Raw genomic sequence first — 20,457 nt, 5'->3', positions numbered from 1 at the left:
CAGAATTGAGACACGTGTACCCCAATATTCATTGCAGCACTGTTTATAATAGGCAGGACATGGAAGCAACCTAGATGTCCATCAGCAGACGAATGGATAAGAGAGCTGTGGTACATATACACAATGGAGTATTACTCAGCCACTAAAAAGAATACATTTGAATCAGTTCTAATGAGGTGGATGAAACCGGAGCCGATTATACAGACTGAAGTAAGCCTGAAAGAAAAACACCAATACAGTATACTAATGCATATATACGGAATTTAGAAAGATGGTAATGATAACCCTGTCTGCAAGACAGCAAAAGAGACACAGATGTATAGAACAGTCTTTTGGACTCTGAGGGAGAGGGAGAGGGTGGGATGATTTGGGAGAATGGCATTGAAACATGTATATTATCATATGTGAAATGAATCTCCAGTCCAGGTTCGATGCATGATACAGGGTGCTCGGGGCTGATGAACTGGGATGACCCAGAGGAATGGGATGGGGAGGGAGGTGGGAGAGGAGTTCAGGATGGGGAACACATGTACACCCACGGCGGATTCATGTCAATGTATGACAAAACCAATGCAATATTGTAAAGTAATTAGCCTCCAAAAAAAAATAATTAATTAAAATTTAAAAAAAAAGAAAGAGGTAACAAAGTTTTCAAGCTGAAATTCTCAAAAACCAAATTCACATTTATAGTACGAGGACATCATTGAACCCAGAGGAAAAAAGCTAATTAACTGTCTCAATGAAACACTCCTTCCCTTTTGGAGAGTCAACTGGGGACCCATGGACTTTGAGCCCATTGTCAAATGGTGTGTGAAAGAGATCCAAGTTCAACAATAAATATTATCAGCAATATAATAGTTTTCTGCAGCTCTCAGGGCCAAATGACCTGCATTTTAGCAAATTGATTTTGCTAATGCATTGTGTTTAGCCAAGCAATTGTTTCCCGTGATATGCTTGAACCCACAGTTGCTCTGTCTATGAAATTCATGGTTGAGTTTTTCCAATTGCTGATTGCTAGTCACATTGGCTTTAATAATAGTCACTCGCTTAGTTAGTAATGGGTTTTATACACAGTGCTCAATCACAACCATTCAGTGTCACCCAGAAACATTTAATGAATTGTCCAATACAGTTATCAGAGTTGCTTATTTGGGACACAGCTAGGGCAAGCCTTACTGGGTTAATGAGATGATGTAGCATGGCGTTAAGCAAGGGGTGTTTCCACATTAGCTGTACATGATCTCTTATCCAAGGACACATTTATGTCATTATCATAATCTTCATCAACTTGTCAAGATAATGGAGGGTCCACTGACTTCAGAGAAAGTCTCATGTACTTCATGGAAATTTAAATAACTAGAAAGGATCTAGGAGCACCATATAAATAAGATCTGCATGGAGAACTGCAAAGACAGGGCTTTACAAGAGATCTCGCCTTGGAAAGGATGGAGCTTGAACTGTTTTGAGGCAGAGAAGAGAGACTAATCTTCTGAAATAAGGATGACAAATTACTGAACAAAATGCATAAAGGAAAATTCAGGACAGAGAGCTGGAGGAAGAGCAGATGAAGATAAACTCAGAAATGATCATCAAGGTTGGAAAGAAAGGAGAAGAAGCTTTAGTGCTTGTTGTCAGCAAATCCCACATACGTGTTTGTTACAGAGAAGCAAGTCTGGGTTTGAGAGGGGGTTTCTTATCAGCTTTGACATTGCTTAGCAATCAGACAAGTTTATAACTACTTCACCAAGCCCTTCGGATGTGCCGCCATCTGCAGCCCTCTGTACGCTGATTTCTGGTCAACAGACTTCATTCCATCAGTGTTCCATTACATTAACCTCAGACGGCTGATAACGCCATGTCAGAATCTCACCAAATGTAGCTATGAATTAATAAATCGACCTTCTGAAAAGCAAGATGTTCTCGTCTTTTAAATTATGTAAGGACTAGTAGGGAATTTCAATTTCAACGCCCTGTTCTTTCAGGTATTCATTCATTTAACAAGTATTTCTTTACCTGTTCTGTATCAGATTAGGTCCCTGTTCCCATGGCTTGATAGCACAGTTGGAGAAGTGGGCAATGAATAACACACTAAGTTATTTTGAGTGTGGTGTTATGAAGAAATAAGCATGGAAATACAACAGTCTTACTACAGAGGGGAGAGGGGATTAGCTATCTTAGATGAGATGGAGGAGGATCAGTAAAAAGGACTCTTGGAGGAAGTTATATTTGTACTTGGACTTGGTAGAAGATATGGGAGCTGCATAAAGGGGAAGACAAAAACGGAAGAAGTCACAGGTGAAGAAAACAATATATGCAACATTCCTGAGGTGGGAACAAGAATTTGACAAAAGCAAGTGGTGAGAGAATGAGACGAAGAGGGACTGGGGACGTGGGCAGACCCACTGTTGAAGGGAAAGGACCCACCCAGGGCGTTGCGAACACGGGAGCAAGGAGGTGAAGCAGGTGTCACCGGAAAGCGGCACGCAGACTGGATGGAGGGTACTGGGGACTAGTAATATTTGAGGCGTGAGCCATGACACAGACATTTCAAACTCAAATGCCTTCAAGGGCCAAGCAGGTGAAAACAAGTGAGGCAAGTCAGGTAAGAGACCAACAGTAGTGACCCAGAGAAGGAGTGGCGTGCCTCATAGCATCCGGACTCATTAAAAAATGTGTCGCAGGCAACATAGAGCCTGTCATTAAAAAATTCTTCACCAGCAAAATAAAGCACACACGAGGAGGCAAACTAAGCCCACGGAAATCAAAGGCAATGCCGAGTTAAAGGGAAACCAGAAAGGAGGCTGGGAAGAAGATTAACCTTTCAAGTAATCTCGGGTAAGTCAAGGAAGAGTTATTGCTTATATTTCCATGAACTGAACAAGAAAGACTATTTTTTATTAGCAAGCAACCCAAATGCTGTGATACTAACAACAAAAACCCTAACCCTAACCCTATTTGTTACAGAACTTATGTAACCTAAAAATGGAAGTAATCATCAAATAGCCAGATATGTAGAAACAGGAATCACAGAACCATGTGGCCCATCCAAGAACTGGACTAACAAGTCCTCCCGAAGAAACACAGCCATCCCCTCCATGCTTGCATAGGCCCAGTGATGGGAAGCTCACCCCCTTGCAAGGCTCTCTAAGCGTTTAGAAGTTTCTATCAGTTTGACCTGCTATTCTGTGGAACTGGTAACTGCCTCCTTGACACCTAAGAGTTCCAGATCTGCTCTCTGGAACCATTTAAAACAGCTTCAATACCTTTCCTACTTGCCAGCCCTTCAGATATTTAGACATGGGAACCTGTCACTGCCTTCCCTCCACAAACCACACATGTTCTTCAGACAACACATCTTCACCTTCAGTGACTCCCCAGGTAACTGTTTCCAGGCTCTGTCATCCCCATCACCTTTCTGTGAACCTGCTCCGATTTGTCACCATCCTTCTGCAAATAGCGCCTGGGGAGAACGCAGCATTCCTAGCCCATTTGTAATCCAGAGCTTCCGCAGGCATCACCTTCTATTTCTGCAGCAGTGGGGATACAATTACGCTTTATGGGGCTCCGTCTCCTGCTGTCCCCGCTCCACTCCCGGCCCTCCCAGGCAGTCTGTTTGCTGTATTTCATGGAGAGATGCATAATCTGGAGCCAGTGCTGCCATCAGGATAAAGAATGCTGCCCCTCATCACTCCATCACTCCTGATTAAGATCACTCAGTCTAATGTCCGGTACGTCCAATAACGCCTGTGTAATGCCTCATGCCTCTCCTGCTGCTTTCTAGACGTTATCTTATTATGTACTCAAACTGGAGATGTATTTTTGCACAAAGAGGAAGATGAATCTCAGAATGAGTGATTTAAAACAGAGGGAAAATTGGATATCTGACCCTTGAAAAAAGTGCTCAGTGGGGGCATCCAATGACCTGGCTTCAAATCCAGGTTCTCCACTGACCTACTGTGGCTGTTTTTGTTTTTTTGAAAAACAAAACAAAACTAATAGCATTAATAAGAAGAGAAACAGTTACTTAATAATAAATGCTTAGTATGCACCAGGCTCTGCAGTAAACTTTTCATGCAGTCCTCAACCTTTTCGGCATCAGGGATCAATTTCATGGAAGGCCATTTTTACACGGACCGTGGGTGGAGGGGATGGTTTCCAGATGATTCAAGCATGTTCCATTTCTCGTGCACTTTATTTCTAATCTAATGTTGCCACTGATCTGACGGGAGGTACAGGTTTGCAGTCTGGAGGCTGAGGACCCCTGCAGTCACGTCGTATATTACATGCAACAACTTTTTCAAGTGTATGTTTTATATATATCTGCATTTTAAAGGAAAGGGGATTAAGGGACTTGTCCAATGTCACACAAGCAGTACGTGGCACTGGAATTGGAACCTAACTCTGGCTGTCTCCGAAGTTCAACCTCTTCAAGTTTCTTAGCACAGTTGCCCTTACTGGGTACTTATAACTTACCAAGTAATGGGAGAAAAAAAAAAGAAAAACCTCTTTTAGCAATTACTTCTCCTGAGAAGCTTCTCCTAATACGTAGGAGGTAGGGACACGAGGTGCTCCACCTGTGGGGCTGGGGCCCTGGGAGAGGGTGCTCACGAGAGCAAAAGTGTGAGAGGGGAGAGAAAGGCTGCGTGCTCACCTTGACCTTGGGCTGAAAGGTAGTCCTGCAGCTTTTGTCACAAGCACATTTGGAATACAAACAAGATTTCAAGGTGACAGTTCAGTCTAAGAAAACAGTGTTTTCAAGTACTTTTAATACCACTTTAGCAGTATTCACTTGTATATAAATCATGTGCTAATTTATTCATTAAAATAGCCTGTACTTGGCAACATTTTATTAACCTCAGTTTATGCTAATAAGATCAGTACTTGGATTTTTTCAAAATACATCTCTTTTATAATTACTCCATAATTCTAATTTTCTTCCAACTCAAACTAAGCCCTTACTAACCCCCAAAATACATTCCGCATCCAATGAGAATGAGTTCAGTTTAAAATACTACAGGACATAGCTTTGAGAAAGTATATATTTGGGAGGAAAGCACATTCCCAAACCTAGCCATGCGCCAGAATCTCCTGGGGACTTTCTTATGCACACACAATTACTGACTCTTATGTGGCTCTGTAATATACTGGATTGGTATCTCTGGGAATAGGGCCTCCTGAGAGCTTAGATTTGCAGCAATTGGTCCACAGAGCAGCACTTAAGGATCGGTGATTAGACTGTGTCTACCCTACACAGGGGGACTGCAGCCCTTCGAAAGCACAGGATACCTAGGATACCTAAGACAGGGAGAGATGCCCTAGACATGCTCACTTGTCACCTCAGAGAATCCAGTGACTCCCCGATAAATAATTTATAAGTCCCATTACTAACTGTTAACCTCTTGATCTTAATTTTCAGGGTTTGGGTAGCCATTTTAATACCTAATTACTACAAAGAAACCTTATAAATACAAATATATTTTTAAAAGATGCATAAAAACCCCTATAAATTAAAAAAAAATGGTTCTGACTACTGGAAACCAATCATCCTAGAGATCAAGTACCATGACAAACAATTAAAATTATAAAATGTACTTGAAACATCATTCTCAAAGGGGTAGAACAGGAGTGTCAAACCAATGGCTCCTCTCTCATATTTGATACCCATGGCAGACACTGCTCATCTATCACAGCACATTTCCTTGATGCATCCAGAACAGCCTCGGAACCCTTCCCAACTAAGTACTCCAGGCCCCCACTACCATCGGATCAGCTCTTACATGTGCGGAACATATGTGCCCTTTCCTGGCTAAAAGAAATAGTTACACTGAAATCATTTTTTTTTTCCTTCACGCCAACACATCTATTACAGACTGCACAGTTCACACAGCAAGACAGACATGCCAAGGTTCTCATGTAGACGTGGTCCTAGGAGCAGATCACCTGGCTCTTGCTGTTCATCTTTACACGGGGGTCACATTTACATCTTTGAAGGGAAGTAATAAGTTACCTGCTAAATGTTTATGACACAGGGGTCACACTCTTATTAGGTGAAACACTGACGGAAACCACCTGCCCTGGCCAGGCAAGACACTTGCAGGAGTCACTTGCACGAGTTACCTTACAACAGGAGGTCTGGTAAGGGACTTGGAACTAACAAACTACCATAAACCCGAAGAAATCAGGAAAGGTCCAAAGGAGAGAGGAGACGCCAGTCTGTATGTCTTACCAACCTTCCAGAGTCCTCCTGGCTGGAATCCATCTTGGCTGAGCAATGCATGGGCCACCCAGAAGGACTCTGAGTCAGAATGATTGGCCAGAGACAACCCGGAAACTAATCCCATCACCATAAAAGCCGAGGCTGCGAGTCACATGGCAGAGCAGTCCTCCTGGGTTCCCTTACCCTCCTGCTCTCCATCTAGGAGCCTCTTCCCAATAGTGTCTTGCTTTGTTAGCACGTGTGTTTCCTTGGACAATTCACTTCTGCTTGTGAGACAAGAGCACACTCTCAGGCCCTGGAAGGGGTCACTCTTCCTGCAACATTATCGTTCAAACCAACCCTAGTTTCTGCTGGCCGCAATTCAAAGGTCCACTCTGAATAAATGCTGTTAGGAAAGACAACTGGATTTCAAACTGGTTTTAAACCTAAATGTAGTATTCAACTCAAAAAATGTCATACATCAATCTGCTTGCTTTCCATTGTGGCACTCTAAATTACCTCCATGGAACCTCTGGGCTGTATCTCCATGCGAAAGTTTAGTGTCCGGGTAAATGGCAGGGCAGAAATCACAAGGACACCTGGCTTCTGCCAGATGTCATTTGAAAAAGAAAATCATTATAATTCATTTGCCTTCAGTTTCTGCAGTGGCCATTCTTGTCTTCTTGGCCTCTACGGCCCCTTTCCAAGTCTTACTGGGTAGAATACCATTGAAGACCATCCCTCCAGTGTTCTGATTCACCACATTGATTTCGTTACTCTGTTGGCACCAGTGATCAAACAATAAGATCAGAGCAAGCAGACCTACCGCATCATAGATGCTGTCATTCCTCTGAAAGTCTCCAGCCTTCCTTGGAAGAACGTGGATGTGAACATGCTGAAAAAGTAAGAGAAAGAATAAAATGTGATTATTTCCTCATATATCTTGAGACTTGACAGCGATGCTCTCGTGAAGTCCAATTACTCCACATTGGTCCCTGCTGGATTATTTTTCAGAGGAAGATGATTACCATCTCCAGAAACCATATCTGAAATCTGCAGAGAGGAGAGAGGCAAAAAACAAGACAGGATATATGGTGGCATATATGAGAGTTGGAGGGAAATGCCAGTGTTTTAGGGGCTCTGTGGAATTATTCATAGTTGTCAGTCTCGGATGTATTTAGCCAGTGCTTTGAAATGACAGCACGTCTTCAAAGGTGACCACGGCGTCTCTGAAACTGAAATAAGAACTGGCTAACAGAAAACTGCATAAGCAAAGAGCAGATGAGTGAGAGTAGAAAGGACTATGAACTAAATTACAGAGCCAGGACTTCAAATAATAATCATATAATAGTAACGTAAATAGTTCTCACTTATTAGGTGTTGAATTACTGTAAGAAAGCACTGTGCTTGGCTTTTGTCTCATTTAATGATCTGAATAACTCCCTACAAAGTTCTACTCTGAACTCCATTTTACAGATGAGGGCATCTATACTCAGAGAGGTCAAGGGCCCACCGGAAGTGGTAGGGTCAGCGCAGGAAACCCACCAATCCGGCTCTTACTCCCACATTCTTCATCAGTAAGTTAACACAGATTCTGTGAAGTTAATCTTTTAAACAGCCCATTTCTCTAGTATACTAAAGCACCCAGGTAATATACTTAGCAATGCTATTATGCAGAGATCATGAATCAAAGTGCGCTGCATATCTAATTCAATATATCCTTCAAGGCTAACTTGCCATTTGAAAGTTTTATTTTCCAAATAGCCTCTATTGTACCTCAGCTGAAGTTAAACCTTATGCCTGCCCTTGAGCTATGTCCCCTCCTTCATTACAAACCAAGGGGAGGAATGCGAAAAGGAAAAGCTTAAATGTGGAGAGGCAGACAAAGAATCAGACCCAGTCTCTGATCCTACCCACCCCTTCTTGATTACAGCGATCAGGCTCCAAGCCTCCCAACAGCCTCTGGAGACGGTGAGATTAAGTGTCCCTGTGGCTTTGCTGCAGGAGGAGGAGAAAATGATATGCTATTAAAGCAGAGGCAGGGAGCAAGCCCGTCCAAGGTGAATGAAGCAGAGAGGAGCTTCACAACAGCCTCTGAGCACATGGTCCCCGAAGAGTCACATGTTTTTCCCAGAATATTCTCCAGTTAATGAGAAAGCCATTTATGGATTCCTTAGCACCTGGGACGAGCACATGCCTAAGTCACAAAGACAAGGTGAGCAGTGGGAGACGGGGAGAAAAAACAACAAGGGGGAAACCTATCACTGACTATCCATGGAACCACATTCTGAGAAAGAACCAGTGCTGGATAAGCCCACACTGAAACTGACTGACGCACATGAGCTAGTTGACTTAATAGCAAGACTGGCAAAATGCCATAGTACGTGGAAATAGCCTGTCCTTCATTCCGTCTTTACTTCCTAAGCCTGCAGCTACCCTTTCCATCTTCTTTCCTCTTTCCTTCCTTTTCTACTTCCCTCTTCCTGTCCTCCTTGCCTTCTTTCCTTCCTTCCATCCATCCATCCACCCACCCACCATCTACCTTGGCCTTTCTAATAATCAGGTATTCCAGACCAGTGTTCTGTTAGCCAAAGGGCCTAATGCAACCCCTGGAACTTCTGCCTACTAGCTTGTGTGGTCTTGCCTCATAAGTCCTGAATCTCAGTACCATTACAGATAATGGGGACTGCAACCATTTCAACTGCACAGCGTTGTTAAGGGGATCAAATCAGCTAACCATGGCCTTAGCTTGCTGCTTAGTAGATAGGTAATACTCAATACTGGAGAAGGCAATGGTACCCCACTCCGGTACTCTTGTCTGGAAAATCTCATGGATGGAGGAGCCTGGTAGGCTGCAGTCCATGGGGTCGCGAAGAGTCGGACATGACTGAGTGACTTCACTTTCACTTTTCACTTTCACACACTGGAGAAGGAAATGGCAACCCACTCCAGTGTTCTTGCCTGGAGAATCCCAGGGACGGGGCAGCCTGGTGGGCTGCTGTCTATGGGATCGCACAGAGTCAGACACGACTGAAGTGACTTAGTAGCAGCAGCAACAATACTCAATACACATAACTGCAGTAGTATTACTCTTACTTTTTAGTTATGTTTATTATTTTTCTAACTGGCAGATAGAGTAGAAATTACATTCAGGGGTTGGTTCCCATACCAGAAGGGAATATACTTATGAAGCTTTTTGAATGGAACATGGTTAAAGTTATCCTGTTGCTAAAGCTTATTTCTATTGCTATGACTAGTGGTTTTCAAATCTGAGCATGTATCTGTGGCTTGGTGAAACACCAATCACTAGACCCTTAAATTTTGCATCTCTAACAAACTCCCAGTGATATCAATGTTGCTGGTCCAGGGCCATACCTTGAGAACCACTGGTTCAGACGATCCATATGGTTCCTGACCTCCTCTCCTGAAAACATGCTAACATGGGCATCAGAGTCCCTCACTACTTTGCCTGCCCTATTGCATTCTGGGAGTCATATTACTGAATGCTTGCCTGACTCCCTTCTCACTGGTCACCCTCTGGGCCTTGTCCTTAGGAATATGCCCATCTCCATTCACCAAGGACATATAGGTAGTTGTGAACTTACCTTAGGGAAACGTCCTGGGTCCAGGCCCATGCCACACCTCAGTTCCTTTACCTTGCTCTCCTGGGTTTAGTGTTCAGGGCTGTCTCTATAGGCTCAGTTACCACTCAGTCCTGGAATGCCACTCTTGATGACTGGTAATCACTTTAAATTCACTGTGACACTGATGAAAGCAAACAGCTCACCATACAGGTGATTTATCCCAAGGGCATAGATCTCAACCCAGCCTGATGGCTTGACTCAAATTCTTAAGTGACAGATTGATCACAAGATCCTGACAACCCACTCAACTTCTCAGAAAAGGGAAATGATGATAAAGCCAGCTCAAAAGCTTGCTGTTGTGAAGGAACACCATTGCCATCACCTTCCAATAGAACACCCTTCTGATAAAGCCCCCCGCAAACAGCACATACAGGGATAATTTGACCTAATTTGTTCTTAGTGAATTCATGTTGAGCTTTGGTGATCACAAGTGACTTTTCTAAGTGCTAATAAAACCTCTAATTAAATGTTGCAGCGTAAAAGCATTTTTAAAAATCTATGATGCACTACATACCAAAAAATGTTTCATGGTCAACTACAATTTCACAATACTCACTAGTATACTGTCAGAGAAGATGCACCCAAAAGACACACGGTTAAATTCGTTCAATTAACAATTCAGAAGCTTATTTAATTATGGTGATCTCTGTTTTTTATTCAGATAACATCTGTCTACATTTTTTAATACATTTATTCGTGCAAAACATATTTAGAACCAGGTGTTATTCTAGAAACCAGAGATATAGTTATGAACAAGACAAAGTCACTGCCTCCTTAGAACTAGACTACAATGGATGATGCAGAAAATAAACAAGTAAATAAATATACAACTTAATATCAGGGGGATATAAATGTCATGCAAAAAATGTAGTGTGCAGCGCTATAGAACTGGAACACTTCAACATTTGAAGTTTGGGAAGAGAAGTAGTAGGGCTAAGACTATGGATCCAGCAACAAATGAGGCCAGTCCAGAGAAGGCAAGTTCCAAAACTGATGAAAGGAGGAATTTCATGGAGAGTGTAATCAACAGAGTCAGCACTGTTGAAAGCCTATGTTGATTTCGATGAAACTGGTAAAACAGAAAATTAACTACAAAGCATGTAAGATGTTCAATAGCATCAGCCATTAGTGAAATGAAAATAAAACCACACTGAGATATCACTTAGCAGTCAACAGCATGGCAATATAAAAAAAAGAGAAAATAACAAGCGTGTATGAGACTGTGGACAATTAGAACATTCATAGGCTGTTTTTGGGGACTGTGAAATGACGCCACTGTTTTGGAAAATAGTTTGGCACTTCCTCAAAAAGTTAACTTGGGCAAACTCCAGGAATAGTGAAAGACAGGTAAGCCTGGCGTGCTGAAGTCGGTGAGGTCACCAAGAGTAGGACAGGACTTAGCGAATGAACAACAACAAAAAGTTAAACATAGAGTGGCCATATGATTCAGGATTCTACTCCTAAGTACCTACCCCAAAGATCTGAAAACATGTCCACAGAAAAACTTGTACATGAGTGTTTATAGTAGTAGTATTCATAATAGCCAAACAGGGAAAAGAACCCAAGTGTCCATCAAGTAGTGAATGTATAAACGAAATGTGGTATAGCCAGACAGTGGAATATGATTTGGCCATAAAGAGGAATGAAGTACCAGAAAGAATTCACTAAGTGAGTTATGCTAAGTGAAAGAAGCCAGACACAAAAGGCCAGATAGTGTATCATTGTGTTTATATGAAATGTCCAAAACAGGCAAATTTGCAGAGAGAGAAAAAAAAATCAGCAGCTGTCAGCGGGAATAGGGAGTGACTGCTAACAGACATGTCGTTTGTTTGGGGGAGGATGAGTTTATTCTGCAATTATATAGTTGTGATGGTTGCACAACTTTGTGAACATACTAGAAAAACACAAAATTGTACAGAGTGAATTTTATTCCCATTAAGTAAGAATTAAAGATTTTAAAATTTAAAAAATAAAAAATAAAAAAAATAAAATATATTAGCTTACAAAAAAAAAGTTGTTATTTAAAAAAACTGAAGTGGGTTTAAGAGAGAGTAGAAGGTGAAGAAAAGGAGATAAAGAAGCATGGATGATTTTTCTAAGGAAAAGGAGTTTTGCAAAGAAATCAGTGGCAGTGGATGTAGAGGAGGGAGGAAATACAGGTTTAAGTTTCCTGAATCTTTAAGTCTCTACAATTATTATGATTATCCTTAGTGGTAGTAATTTCTTGGTTAATATTTATTGAAAGATCACTACATACCAGTCCCTGGGTTGATTCACATCATTACTTCAATTAATCCTTACAATGCTGCCCAGAGGTTGTTAATAAATGCATCATCATTCCCAAGAGACAAAGTAGGCCAAAGAGGTTAAGCAAGGAGGTCAACCCCCTGCAGGGAGTGACCAGTAGCTGATATCTGACTCTGAGTCTGTCCTCAGAGGCCAGAACATTTGCTCTTACCACAAGTGACACCATATCTCAGGAGGCCACCCTTCTCTCCTGATTCCAAATATAAGGACCCCTCTTCAACATGGGCTCTTGATGCCTCTGCCCGCTCTGACTTCTCAGTCATGTCTTCAATCACATTTCTAAGATCTCTCAGACTTGCATCCCCTGGGGGATGGAATCTACCTTCGCCCTGAGACTTCAGATCACTTAAAGCAAGGGTGTTACATCTTAAATTCCACTTCCACCTCACATCTTCCGAGTTCAAAGCCATGCCAGGTATAATATAGATTAGCCAAGTTGGTCAATATCAAGTCTTTTGCCCCTAATCTATTAACTGTATATAGTTTCACCAAGAAGTAGACCCACCCTTTCCTGGCTCATATGCTTAAGAAAATTTTAGCTTTAAAAGCCCTTTTTCTTATCTTTTCCTCCAAATGTAGGCTCTCTCTGATCATTAATACCTTAACAACATCTTTATAGGTCCTGCCTCTTTCGTACAACCTGTGTGTTTCTTTCCATGCCTTTGAATGCATCTAGTTTACCCCATACTCACCTGAGGATGGTTAGTGTAGTCACATGGATGCATTTTGTCCTTTTCAGAATACATTCTAATTTGGTTATAAAGGATAAAGTCATGGTGGGGGAGAGGGCAGGCAAGACTACAGACAGAGAGATACCCTGCTGCATAACTGGAGACCAGCAACCTCCACCAATTGCCCCAGTATGAACACCTCTCCCTCAGATCAATGAATAATCACAGAAGGCAAGTCTGATTCTAAAGAATCAAAGCAAAAACCGCTGTGGGAGGCAGACTGTGGGCCCTTCAGTATCCTAATCCCAGGACCGGTGAATATACTAAGTTGTATAGCAAAGGAGAATTACGGATGCAGAAGGATTAGCATTGCAACCAGCTGATCTTAAAACAGGGAGAGTATGAATGACCCTGAATTATCCATCTGTACCCTGTGTAATGAACAAACTCTAGGAGACAGCAGAGGACAGGGGAGCGTGGCAGGCTACAGTCCCTGGGGTTACAAAGAGTCGGAGGTGAGTTAGTGACTGAACAACAGCCCAGTGTAATCACAGGGGTCCTTAAAATTGGAAGAAGGTGAACATCACCAAAATTTAAAACTTTGTGCTTCAAAGGATACAGTTAAGAAAGTGAAAAGGTAAACCATGGAATGAAAGAAAACAAATTTCTGCGAATCATCCATCTGATAAGAGACTTTTATCTACAACATATACATAACTGTTCCAACTCAGAAGACACAAATCCCAACTATAAAGAATGAGCAAATGATGAATAGGCATTTATCCAAAGAAGACGCATTAAAATGGTCAATAAGCAGAGGACCAGAATGTGAAGGCTATCGCTTCAAAACTGCCTTCCTCCCTTCTCCCTTTTTCCTGTTTCCCTCCTTGGAGGGGGGAAAGAGGCAGATAAGACAGCTTAAAACCAGCAGAAATCAGGTTTCCCAATGTGAAACATACTATTGGTTAAGGGTGATATAGTTTGTTGTCCAAAGGGGAGCTTCTGAGACTGAAAGGGTCATTGTTCATCACTGCACTGGCCTGTTTATAGCTACAGATGGGCCCCGATTTTCGATGGTTCTACTTACAGTTCTCTAACTTTAAGATGGTGTGAGTACAATAAGCATTCAGTAGGAACCACACTCTGATCTTTCCCTGGGCTAGCGGTCAATATGTGGTTCCATATTCTCTCGTGACACTAGGCAGTGGCATACACCACAGCTCCCGGTCAGCTACTCGATCACAAGGGGAAACTAGAGGTACAGACATTGGCAACCATCTGTACTAGACAGCCATTGTGGTTTTCACTTTCAGTGTAGTATTCAATAAGATTCATGAGCTATTTCACACTTGGTTATAAAATAGGCTTTATGTTAGATGATTCTTCCCAACTGTAGTTGAATGTAAGTGTTCTGAGCATATTTAAGGTAGGCTGGCTAAGCTATGATATTCTGGAGGGGTGTAGTAAATGTATTTTCACCTTAAGGATATTTTCAACTTACAATGGGTTTATTGGGGGTGTAACCATGTCATAAGTCAAACAAGATATGTACAGGTCTAAAGTCAGACTTCTTCAAATAAACCAGGGCATACACTCACCCAGATACTAGTTGCTTACGTGGGAAGGAGGAGAGCATAATTAAATTGGGATCTGATATCCTCTCAACCTGGCTTAGGGGCTTCCCAGGTGGTGCTAGTGGTAAAGAACCCACTTGCAATGCAGGAGACCCAGGTTCAATCCCTGGATCTAGAAGATCCCCTGGAGAAGGGAATGAACCAGTATTCGTGCCTGGGAAATCCCATGGACAGTCTGGTGGGCTACAGTGCACAGGGTTGTAGAGTCAGACACGACTGAGGGACTAAGCACTAAATGCACGCTACTGGGCTTAGAATCCCAGACCCACCACCTTGACCAGTTTGGTGACCTTTGACAGTTTACCTGCTCTCTGTAAGCCTTAGTTTCCTCATCTAGTACAAGGGAGACAGTAAGAGTTCCTTCACCTTAATTTTTTGATGAGGATATGATAATGCATATATAGAACTATGTACAGTTGCTTATTCAGAATAGTGGGTGATGCATTTATTTTCTGTGCTACTGTCAGTGAGGAAGAAAACTTTCTTCCACCCTTCTAGGTTCTTCTGACTGGTCTAAGAATTAACTGGACATAAGACAGATAGATCAACAGAAGAAAACTAAATGTAATATTGTACCTATGGGAACCCCAGATATACGAGAGGCTCAGCAACAGAAAAGTAAAACGAGGTACATGTGCTATTATGAGCTAAGGAATGGGATCAAGAATTTCAAGGACTGGAGGGTCATCCACAGGATAATAAGAAGAAGAGCAAAATTTGCAAATTAGATATCTTCCTTGCCATCTAGAGTGGGCATTTAGATAAAATTTATCTCTGGTAATAAATTTTTTTCTGGAAAAAGTCCCCAAAAGAAATTCTTCTAGGTAGTTAAAGGAGGGGAAGTGGTCTCTCTTGAGCCCATGAGGTCTCCACTGCCTTTATATCAAAATAATCCACTTGCCAAGGTGCACATCTTGGGGAGATCTGTGCTGAATGCTTACATTACGTAGATTATACACGTAAGCCTTTGAGACAGTAAGTGGTTCTATTTGATGAAAAGAGGATGTTCTGCCCTTTGGAAGTCATGGAGAGGTGAGAGGTAGGAGGTTAGACGCCAAGAATCTATAGTAATTTGAGACTTAGAATCTCCTGGAGGAAGCCAGAGGAGTACTAGAGGCAAGATAATAGGGAGGGAGCCTCTGTTAATGCATCATGCCCAGATGCTTCTCTTCACGTGGCAGTGACTCTTCCACCACTCTCCCCTTTAATTCACTTAGTAAAGGAAAAGGGGAGAAGCCACTTGAAATTTAATTGTCTCTCGCTGTTCCTGTTTGGGTCTATTACGCAAACAGTAGGGAGATTTTTCATTTTGTTCTGTTTACTGGAGTAGGGTTAAAAAAAAAAAAAAAAGAGGAGGACCAGTCCTTTCAGCACCTGCTTTCTTAATTGTCAGTGGTTTCCTTGCTCCCCAAAGTGAGTGGTTTTTAAACAAAGCAGATACATTCTCAGAAGTGACACTGCCATCTTATAAACATATAGTTACAGCAGGAGAGGGGACGGAACCATGCCAATAGGTCCCATTTCCTGCTCAAGGTCAGTGGCCCATATGTCACTCATCTTTTCTTTTCCTTCTCACTTGCAGTCAGTGCTTCTTTCGCTTTACAAAGACAAACGATAGAAAAGCTGTTTTCTTCCCCTATGTTCTGTTTTGAACGTGTGAGCAGTGGGTAAGGAAGTTGATCTACTTTTTATCTGTCCTATTTGTTCTACATTTCAGAGGAGGAAAGTCTTAAAACAAAGAAAACAAACTTCTCCTGGGTTTACCCACTGCCTGTTGCAACATCTCAAGTGATCCAGCTCTTTGTGATAAAGATAAAGCTAGTCTTGCTTGCAGTGTGGAAGATGGGGGAAATTGATTGGCAAAATAGATGCGCTGACACTAGCTCATGTTTGTTCAGTTCTCTGGGCTTCTCTTCTCGTGGAGGAGGGACTGAAGAAGAGCCTGCCAATTATTTCCACCTCGTGAGCTTAAAAGCTAAAGGAAAAGTCACATACCCAGGTTTTCAGAGTTTGGTGACCCTCTCTACAGCATCAGATTTCATCAGCTGGCTTTATTTGACTTGGGAAAAACCTTACTTTGTAAAAAAAAAAATTTGAAATTTAAAGTTATCTGGTCAGGAGAAGCTCCTTTAAACTCTTATTGTGGTTTGGAGCCATGCATCACCAAAGGCAGGTGCTCAGATGATGTACTGCTCCCGTACATCATTGGAGCGCCATCCCTCTCATGATATATTATTACAGCTCACGATTGGAACACCGCCAGTGATGTATGGCTGAAAAACACAATCGTTAAGCCACGAGACTCCACAGGGTCTCGACAAACTCAGGGTTTCATTATTATTATTATTATTTTTGAAACTGGACTTGTTCTTTATCTTTTACTTTCTCTTCAAATTTCTCAGCTTGACTGGGACAACTGGGGCACCTGGAACACCGTGCATTTTCTCTATTTCATGACAGGCCCAGCAACTGCATATGCTACAGGAAGGAGCCTGCCAACGCAAGGACCAGAGCCCATCACCGTGCCCACGCCTTTGGACAGACAACTATTTCTACTCCTGAGCTGACAGTGTCAAGGTGTCCGCAAGGCCCTTGAGCAGAAGCACTTCCAGGGACGTTTATTTTGGAACTAAGGAGCTGGTGGTGTTTTCATGCTGACCTTAAGCTTAGTAGTAGAAGGTGAGGCCTCCCCAAACAGAGTAGAGAAGAATCCAGCCAGGAAGAAAACACAAGGGTTTTCTTTGGGGTTGGTGATGTCTTGGAATGGAATCTTCTTAGCAAAGGTCCTTGCAGAACCAAGCCTTCTGACTGAGAGAAGAAGCAGGTTGTCTAAAATATTTTCAAAACTACTATTGTATAATACAGTAATAATAAAATTTACTGAATCTTTGGAATATGCCAGCATTAGTCTATATACTTTATCAATATATTTCATATAATCCACAATAACCTTATGCATTTTCTTCCCTGGTGGCTCAGATGGTAAAGAATCAGCCTGCCAATGCAGGAGACCCAAGTTCGATCCCTGGGTTGGGAAGATCCCCTGGAGGAGGACATAGCTACCCATTCCAGTATTCTTGCTCAGGAAATCCCATGGACTATAGCCCACCAGGCTCCTCTCTCCATGAGGTTGCAAAGAGTTGGACATGACCGAAGCAACTCAGTACACACACACAACATTATGCATTAGAATACTGGTTTTATCTCCACTTGAAAGATGAGGCAAAATGGAGGAAGTTGTAGATAAAGAAATGGAGGCCTTGGGAGGCAGAGTGGATAGATTTTCTCAACTCCAAAGTCCAAGTACAACGTTCTCTATTGGCACTGTGGTATAGTGACACACAGCCCAGCAGAAGGCATCACCCTGCCACCCCAAATACTACTCATTCTCAGGCTTCTGAGAACGAATGTGAGGAGGTCCATGAGAGACTAGTTCTCTTACATATTTGAGATCAATCTTGTAAAACATTCCATATTATCTTTTGTCTCATGACTAATTTTCAAAGTGGCATAATAGCTTCAAATTCTTAACACTATTTATCAAAAAGAAAGTAGGACTTGTAACTATTACTCTTAAAAAAGTTGATCAACTCACCCAAGATCTGCAAAACCATGATATTCTTCAAATCAGGTCATTTCTACAACATTGGCTTATGCTCCTGCAACAAGGCAGGTGGAATCCCAGGTAGACCCTTCCAGGGGTAAGAATCTTCCTGTTGACCCACACTGTTCTTGCCTGAAGAATTTCACAGACAGAGGAGCCTGGCGGGCTACAGTTCATGGGGTTGCTAAGAGTCAGACATGACTGAAAATGACTTAGCACAAACGCATGTTGACACACAGGCAGGAGGTCAGAGGTTCTCTGTGAAACTGATTCTGTTTGCTGTTTTGCAGGGAAGCACCTTAATGAGGTTTCCAGCAAAACAACTTTCAAGAGATACAAGAATATTTCAGGATTTGTCATCCTTGTATTTTATGAGTTACCGTTGTAGCTGTTGTATTTACATATTCTTGGTAGAAAAAATTAGAAATTGGTCTTCCCTCCATGTGGAATTCCTTTCTCTCCTATCTTCCTCTCTCTTTTTAAGGGCCAGTTCAGATGCCACCTCTTCTGGGTGACGTTCAGACTCTCCAGGGCTCCTGTGATTCTTTGTATCAACCTCAGTAACTGCTTTCAGCACAAAATATGCAGAATTATAGTTCTCTCTGTTTCATTGGTCTGGACCTCTAGGTGAGTCTTTACCATACTTTCCTTCTGATTATTTATTTCCCTCTCCTCCCATATTCCTAGCTTTGAGAATACATTATGTAATTGTTGGAAGGATAAGGATATGAGCAGCTGGGTCGACAAATGAATGGATAGATGCATGGATGGATGGACAGATAGGTGGGTAGAGAGATGACTGTATTCTTAATCTGTTCACTTGCTTTAAAAGAAAGAAAGAAGGGGAAAAAAGGTAACCTTATACACTCAGATCCTCTTCACCACGCTGGTCCTCTTCCTCTGCTTAGGAGTTCCTGCACATGTAAGACTGTGGTCTACACAGAGCCATTCTGATTGCATGGCACATGCCTTTCTTCCCCATGGAAAAGTTTCTTTTTATCAAATTGTAAGTTTGAAGACCTTATCTTCCCAACTTCCTTTTAAAAAACTGCTCAAATATGCTTGAGTGTCTGAAGCAAATAGCTTATCCTGAAAACAATCAGGACCCAGCTGACTGTCAAGAGGACAGATTCGTTGTTCAGCATTAACTGTGATAATAATCATTGTGACTCTCTCTCAAGAGAGAAGCAGAAACCCACCTTTTCTTTGGATACCTTCTGACCTTCACAAATTAATTCTAGGATGCATTATTAGCTAGCAAGCATACTTAGAATATGCACTTTCTATTTACACACCGTATCAGACCATTCATCTGCAGAGCTGTTCCCTCTGGGTGCCTTTCTGTCAGGTACACAATAAAGGATTTGGATGCAAATGAAAGACTGATGGCATTTTTCCTTGTCTTACTCATTTCATGACAAATGCACATTGCTTTACTCTTTGCTGTACACATAATTACAGTTCTTTAATTTATGTTTCAATAAAATGCATAATAATAAACGTTTACTGCTCCACGAATAAACATTCAAATGAAGCCTCTAATGGAGGTTACATGTTTTGAAGCAGTTCTGCGGCTCTCCAGAATCTCGCCCTCTACTTAATGAGCATCATTTCCATAATCTGTGCATTATTGCTTAAGCCTCCCTTTAGGAATATTTTACAAAGCCAAAATTTTTATGAAATATTATCCATCCAAAGGGGGGGAAATGTGAAGGGGATTAGCAACTTGTCCTGTTAAAGGGACAGGACAAGCTTTCATGTCCCTCCAGAGATACTGACACGGTAATTATGGAGATGGTGCTTCCTCATTATTTCACTAGGCAAGGGTATCACTGGTACAGTTTTTGCCTTTAATATTTGGTTTAAATAAAAGGAATGAGAAATTCAGAAAGGTCAGTCATGAAGGGCAAGCTTGTGCTAGTTCCTTTTCCACTGCTAAGAAAGGGACCAGGAAGCCGACCTGTACATTGAGGGAAGGCTAGGATACCACTCAGTGGCTGCAGCCATGAAATTAAAAGATCCTTGCTCCTTGGAAGACAAACTATGACAAACCTAGACAGCCTATTAAAAAGCAGAGACGTCGCTTTGCTGACAAAGGTCCATAGAGTCAAACCTATGGTTTTTCCAGTGGTCATGTATGGATGTGACAGTTGGACCAGAAAGAGGCTGAGCACCAAAGAACTGATGCTTTCAAATTGTGGTGCTGTTGAAGACTCTTGAGAGTTCCTTAAGTGGCAAGGATCAAACCAGCCAAACTTACAAGAAATCTACCCTGAATACTCACTGGAAGGACTGATGCTGAAGCTCCAATAATTTTGCCACCTGTTGCAAAGAGCTGACTCATTGGAAGAGACCCTGATGCTGGGAAAGACTGAGGGCAGGAGGAGAAGGGGGTGACAGA

The 20,457-nt window shown here is 42.0% G+C and overlaps 1 protein-coding gene across 33 annotated transcripts in view; it reads right to left on the bottom strand.

Annotated features, from left to right (window-relative positions):
- FHIT (fragile histidine triad diadenosine triphosphatase) overlaps positions 1 to 20,457 on the bottom strand; it is a 1,561,686-nt gene that overhangs the window by 212,187 nt on the left and 1,329,042 nt on the right. For all 33 annotated transcript variants that reach the window (XM_069560458.1, XM_069560461.1, XM_069560472.1 and 30 more), the window contains one exon: positions 7,023 to 7,091. In XM_069560458.1, the coding sequence (XP_069416559.1) occupies positions 7,023 to 7,091 (69 nt within the window). The remainder of the gene's footprint in view (positions 1 to 7,022; positions 7,092 to 20,457) is intronic.

This window comes from Ovis canadensis, chromosome 19 (assembly GCF_042477335.2).
Source record: "Ovis canadensis isolate MfBH-ARS-UI-01 breed Bighorn chromosome 19, ARS-UI_OviCan_v2, whole genome shotgun sequence".
Taxonomy (NCBI): Eukaryota; Metazoa; Chordata; class Mammalia; order Artiodactyla; family Bovidae; genus Ovis; species Ovis canadensis.
The sequence above is the reverse complement of the archived record's forward strand: the minus strand, read 5'-3'. Positions and strand labels throughout refer to the sequence as shown.